General features: G+C 38.8%; 1 protein-coding gene across 5 annotated transcripts in view; it reads right to left on the bottom strand.

Annotated features, from left to right (window-relative positions):
• Positions 1 to 393: 393 nt before the first annotated feature.
• CPVL (carboxypeptidase vitellogenic like) overlaps positions 394 to 6,000 on the bottom strand; it is a 127,853-nt gene continuing 122,246 nt past the window's right edge. For 3 of the 5 annotated variants that reach the window (XM_061414257.1, XM_061414258.1, XM_061414256.1), the window contains one exon: positions 399 to 797. In XM_061414257.1, the coding sequence (XP_061270241.1) occupies positions 693 to 797 (105 nt within the window). In that variant the 3' untranslated portion in view covers positions 399 to 692. Of the gene's footprint in view, positions 798 to 6,000 lie in introns of all 5 variants that reach the window. The other 2 variants (XM_061414254.1, XM_061414253.1) reach the window with 2 other exon arrangements.

Below are 6,000 nucleotides of genomic sequence, written 5' to 3'. Positions count from 1 at the left end.
CTAAAAAAAAAAAAAGAAAGAGAACAAAGAAAGAATAGGCAAAGATTTAGTATGTTCTCTGAATAAGATTCTCTGCTTATCATCAATAAGTAGATACAGATACATTATTTCTTTTACATATAAGATTTTTAGTTCAAAGAATTGCAAGCCACCTTTCTTGCTAAGACTTTCTACATTCTGAAGTCTCTTCCTCATCACTATTATAAGTTCATCTATTCATTTGGAATGATAATTCAGATGTCCTTATCTAATATTTATGCAACACCTTCAGATACATAGTATGATAAACTTTTCTGTTATTTACAGAACAAGATGGTTACAACTCTATTCATTTATTGCACTTTTCACATCATTAGAGAAGGAATTTAAAATTCTTATTCAAGGCCCCAACATCCCATTTATTTATCCATTTCTATCTGAATTGGTGTCTCAGAATCCATTCTTTGTACCCGTTAAGATAAATGATGTAATTCTCACTCATGCACAACATTTTCTTACAGTTAATTTTGTAATGAACCATCTCTCCCCCAAAACAGAGCCTCATTTGTTTTAAGGATAATTTTTATTGATGAGGAACATTTTGCAGTTTTAAAAAGATAATTTTCTTATTTATGTAACATTTTCTATCTTGAAAATTTTCTTTTCAAAGATTAAAAGCCATGATGGTCTCCTTTAGGAAAGCAGCTTATCCATCAATAAGGATCCCATCCTCTTCCAAAAATGAATCGATTAATCATGTCAAAAGATCGCAGAGGCTGGTCATAGGGCAAAATGTGGCCTCCACCTCGAACAATTACCTTAAAGAAGAAAAACTGAAATTTAGAAAACTGGATATTCTAAATACATGGAAACTTTTAATTTGGATTAAAATGTTCTTAAAGCTTACATGAAATAAAGAACATAGTGAATCAGTTCATGCTTTTGGATATGCTGATTGTCTGCTTTTGACAGCATTAATAAATAGGTACCTTAAGGTAAGAAAGTTTTAAAATTGTGTAGTTATTTGATTTTACACCAAATTGTATCCATCTTTCATGTGTATGAAACTGGAAAATCCTTCCTTGTCTCTTCTTAGGAGGGAGCTGTCTGCTTCTCCATGCTGTGCTGTAATTCTTACCTTGTTAGGGCCCTGAGGTTGGGAGACCTACCCCAGACCAGCTCTGGTTGCAACCAGGTAGAGAAATGTACCTAATTCTACCGTTCAGTAAGCTCGTCCATTGGCCTTCACACTAAGCTACACCTTTTACCTTAACTACACCTTCTACCTTAGTCTTTACCAGTAATAAAGGAGATATTTTGAGTCTCAAAAAAATTAAAACAACAAAAGAGAACTCCTTGACATCTGAAATTTTAAAAGGCCTAAAATTTTTTTGAGCAGCAAAAAATTAGAACATTCTATTTTTTCCAAGATTTTATTATGAAACATTTTCAAACATATAGCAGATTTGAAAGAATTTCATATACACACCATTTAGATACTCTCATTAACACTTTACTCATTTTCTTACAGCTGCATCTCACTGCCCATCTTTTTGACACATTTCAAAGTAAGATGGGGATGTCAGTATACTCCCCAAATTTTGTGTAAAATTGACATACAATGGGATTCTCTGGTGGCTTCCCTAGTGGCTCAGACAGTAAAGAATCTGCCTGCAATGCAGGAGATGCCGGGTTGATCCCTGGGTCGGGAAGATCCCCTGGAGAAGGAAATGGCAACCCACTCCAGTATTCTTGCCTGGAGAATCCCATGGACAGAGGAGCCTGGCAGGCTACAATGGAGTCACAGAGTCAGACATGACTTAGCGAGTGACTCAACAACAACAACCAGGTCATACAATTGTTAAGTGGGGGAAGTAGCTAGAACCCTGGCTTCTGGCGTAAACACTAGTGTTTTAAATCAAATTCCAGTACTTTCACAATAATTTCTTACTGTGAAGGGAACTTTACGGCTTGGTCACAGAACGTTTCACCCACCTCTCCACATACTTTTGAGATATTTAAGGACTATGAGGGAGAAAGAAATGGCAACCCACTCCAGTGTTCTTGTCTGGAGAATCCCAGGGACGGAGGAGCCTAGTGGTCTGCTGTCTATGGGGTCACACAGAGTCGGACACGACTGAAGCGACTTAGCAGCAGCAGCAGCAAGGACTATGAGATCGGACTTACCCCTCATTGGCCTTTGAAGACAACTGCTTCATGCTACCCTCCACCAGCGGTCAGCTGTACCTTGCCGCTATGACAGCAACACCCATCTACATTTGTGTTTCAGCTTGCATTTGGAAACCCAGCATGTCCCTGTCTTTGTCACAGATCAAAAGTGAACACATCTGTGACAGGAGCCCGTGCACGTGACCCTGGAGGAAGACTTCTGCTGCCCTCCACGACCCCAGGCTAGAATTCTCCTCCTGTGGCTTCCCATCCAGTCCTCCAGCCTTGGCAGGAATCAGATGAGCGATTTTCATGCAACTTCAGCTCAGCTAAGGACACTTAATGAAGTCGTGTTTATGACAAAACCCAGCTGCTTCAGCTGGAAATGAGTTTGGCAGCAATCGTCCAGAACAGTAAGAAAATGAATAGTCAAGAGCTAAAGGTCATCCTGCCTCCCTCCCCGACCAGGGCTACTGCTAATGGAGGGCTAGCACAGTGCTTCACGGCCTGGGCTTGGGAGTCCGAGCACAGGAGCGTGACCAGAGGCGCAGCAAACTATGTGACCTTGGGTAAGCAACTTAACATCTCTGTGTTTCAGTTTTCTTAGCGGTACAACGGGGAATGAAATATTATGTCCTGGGATAGTTGTATAAGGAATTAAAGGAATGATATCCATGGAACACAGCACAGTACCTGGCCTGGGATAGTTCTTGAGAAATATTAGCTGTTGTAATTATTCTTTGAGTAATTATCTCTATTCAAAATGTAAGATCAAAATTCATGTAACCAACATAACTAACCTAGAACATCGTGTTCCTACATTAGCATAAAAATCTTGGTTTAAGGGAGTTGTTTAAAACAGTCGTTCTCAAACCTAAAGGGGAATAAAAATACCCAAGCTTGTTAAAGTAAATTGCTAGGTTCTCACCCCTAGACCTCCCAGTTCTGAAGGTCCCAGCCAGGGTCTAAGAATTTGCACTTCTAACAATTGCAAAGTAATTCTGGTGCTGTTGTTCCAAAGACTACTCTTTGAGGACCTCTATTTAAAGAACTTCCTATTTTGTGACAGGTTGTTCTGTTTTTACATCAAGGGAAAACACAAAGAAAAATTTGTGTAACATCTACTAATGACCTCACCTTAGTGTATTTTTTTCTAATCATCTGCTCTCCTGGTGTTTATACACACACACACACACACACACCCTTCTACATCCATGATAATCAAGTGGCGAAAAAGAGATGACAGGGGTTAGGTGTTACAATTCTTATTCTCAATGACTTGCCTGATCCTTGATCCAATTCTGAGCTGCTATTCGTAATGACCAAATGACATCATAAATGGTGTCATTAAGATTGGAAAGAAAAGCTCATTTAAGAACAAAGTCTTTTTCACATGCCACAAAATTCTCAAAGTATGTTCTCTAGCAGATTCCCTATAGCATTTTCCTGAAGTTAACCTCAAAAATGAATTTATGAGTACTGAAAAAATAAACCACTCTGTTGTAATAGCCAAGCCACTCACCACTCACAAATCAAGGACACAAACCACTCCAGAGTTTTTAGAGGTGTGTAAAAAAATGTGACAGGGCCATGATTATATATTTAAATGTGACCAGACTAATCTTGAGGCTCCCTGGATAGAAATGGTCTCATCACCAGAAACTGGATATTTTGGGTGCTTTCACATTAGAACTGAAACTGCTAAACTCATGTGTTCCAGATGTCATGAATTTTAAAAGGGTTATACAAAACACTTTAAAGCTTCATTCCACTTTATGTTTTAGAAAAGAATATGATTCTCCATGGAACTAGAAACATGGACCTGGCAATAAAGATTTCTCAGTTGTGCCTTTTGAGATGAAATATAAGGGGAAATTCACAATGGGTGTGTTGACACAGATGTCATGGGAGACTTCAAGGGGGGTCAAGGAGGAGCAGATCACTGGACAGACAATGGTGAGTGGGAAGTGGGAAAGAGATGCAGTAAAGACAGGAAACTGAGTTCAGAAACAGTGGGGCATGAAACTGCATTGCACATGCAATAATCTGAAAGGAGTTCCAGTTATGAAGAATTAGAAGGAAAGCAGAAGGAACAGTTGAACAGGTAAACCCCATATGACATGCTGCTGGGATCCACCGACCTTTTCATACAGGATTTGTGTGTGTGTGTTAAAATACACATAACATAAAACTATCATTCTAACCATTTTACTGTGGACAATTCAGTAGCGTTTAATATATTCACAGTGTTGAGCAACCATCGCCACTATCCAGTTGCAGATATTTTCATCACTGCAAAGGAAACCTGTACCCATTAGCAATCAGTTTCCACTCCTGTCTCCCTGCCAGTCTCTGACATTCACTAACCTACTTTTTGTTTCTATGGTTTCGTTGCCTATTCTGGGGATATCTTTGAGAGTTTTAAGCAGAATAGTGATATGCTCAGATCTGCATTAAAGGAAGATGACTTTATAGCCACTGAGGGGGCTGGTTTGAAGGAAATGATACTGGGGCAAGGAGGCAAGTTAGGAGACTAGCTGTTCAGGTGAGAAATGATGTAAAGGAGAGATGCTAAGAAGGCAAGAGAAGAGGGATGTTGGGGTTGAACCTGAAAAGTTAGTGATTAATCAGGTATAAAGTTAAGTGAAAAACCCTCCCCCTGCTCCCCAACATATGAACATCCTTCCCATTCCAGGCTTCTGAAACATGCAGCTTTGCAAGAAGTGATGTTATTAACCAAGAGGCACACGGCCAAAGCAGGTCAGGAGGCAGGTGAAAAAGGACAGATTTCTTTTTTTTTTTTTTTTTGGATGACTGTGGCTGTGTGCCAATAAAACTTTATTTACGGACACTGAAATTAGAACTTCATACAACTGTTACGTGAAACAAAAACCATATTCTTTTTTTTCAAACATTAAAAGATATAAAAACCAAATTTGGCTTGTGTGCCATAGAAAAACAGGCAGAGAGGCAAAGCTGGCCAACCCTGGCTTTAGAACACATCTTCCTGACATCACCATGAGGCAAGTGGCTAACATCACCCTCACCACTTCATGCAGTAGAGCGTGAGAATCTGAGAGTTCATCCAGATTAGTTTCCTTCTCCTCCTCCAATTCACAGAGGAGGTTCTGGTGCCTGACTTCAGGCCATACAGCTTGTAAGTGACAGTGTCAGGCTGGAGCTTGGGTGTCTTGATTTAAGTCTTACCTACCTTCTCCCAATCGGTTCCAAAAATCAAAATTTAAGATTTCATCCACAGCCACAAAGTCCTTCTGCCATTTCTCATCAGCACTTCATCATTTTTTTTCATTTTAAAGGAATTTATTCTAATAAATACCTTAAAATTAAGGATTCAGTAAGCTCAAGTTATACAGAGAATTATTATTTTTTTTAATTTATTTATTTATTTATTTATTTTAAAGAGACAGATTTCTAGTTCTTGTTTTCTACTACAGATTGATAGAGACACTCAAGATCATCTTGTTTGTTTTTGACTTACATTAAAGTTCTTTTATTATTTTTATTCCATTCCACCGTTACAAATGCTTACCTTTTCACTTTCAGACATGAACCCTGAGTATAAATTAAATAAATAGGCATTCAAATAAAATGTATACTAAAAAGAAAAGATACTTGGGAATAAGAATAAAAAATAAGCCAAAGCTTGTTAGCAGCCACCTCATAACAAAAGAGTGAGGCAAATCACTTTCAATAAAAGAAAAAAAGCCAAGATCAAGGCTCAGTGTTGCTTCCACAACACTCTGGGAAGACTCCTTCACATTTACCACTGTAAGTTCTACCATAGCAAATGATTATTGGGGCAAAAAGGTGCTTTGCTGCTGCTGCTAAGTC

The sequence above is a fragment of the Bos javanicus genome, chromosome 4 (assembly GCF_032452875.1).
Source record: "Bos javanicus breed banteng chromosome 4, ARS-OSU_banteng_1.0, whole genome shotgun sequence".
Taxonomy (NCBI): Eukaryota; Metazoa; Chordata; class Mammalia; order Artiodactyla; family Bovidae; genus Bos; species Bos javanicus.
This window is presented reverse-complemented; position numbering and strand designations above follow the sequence as displayed.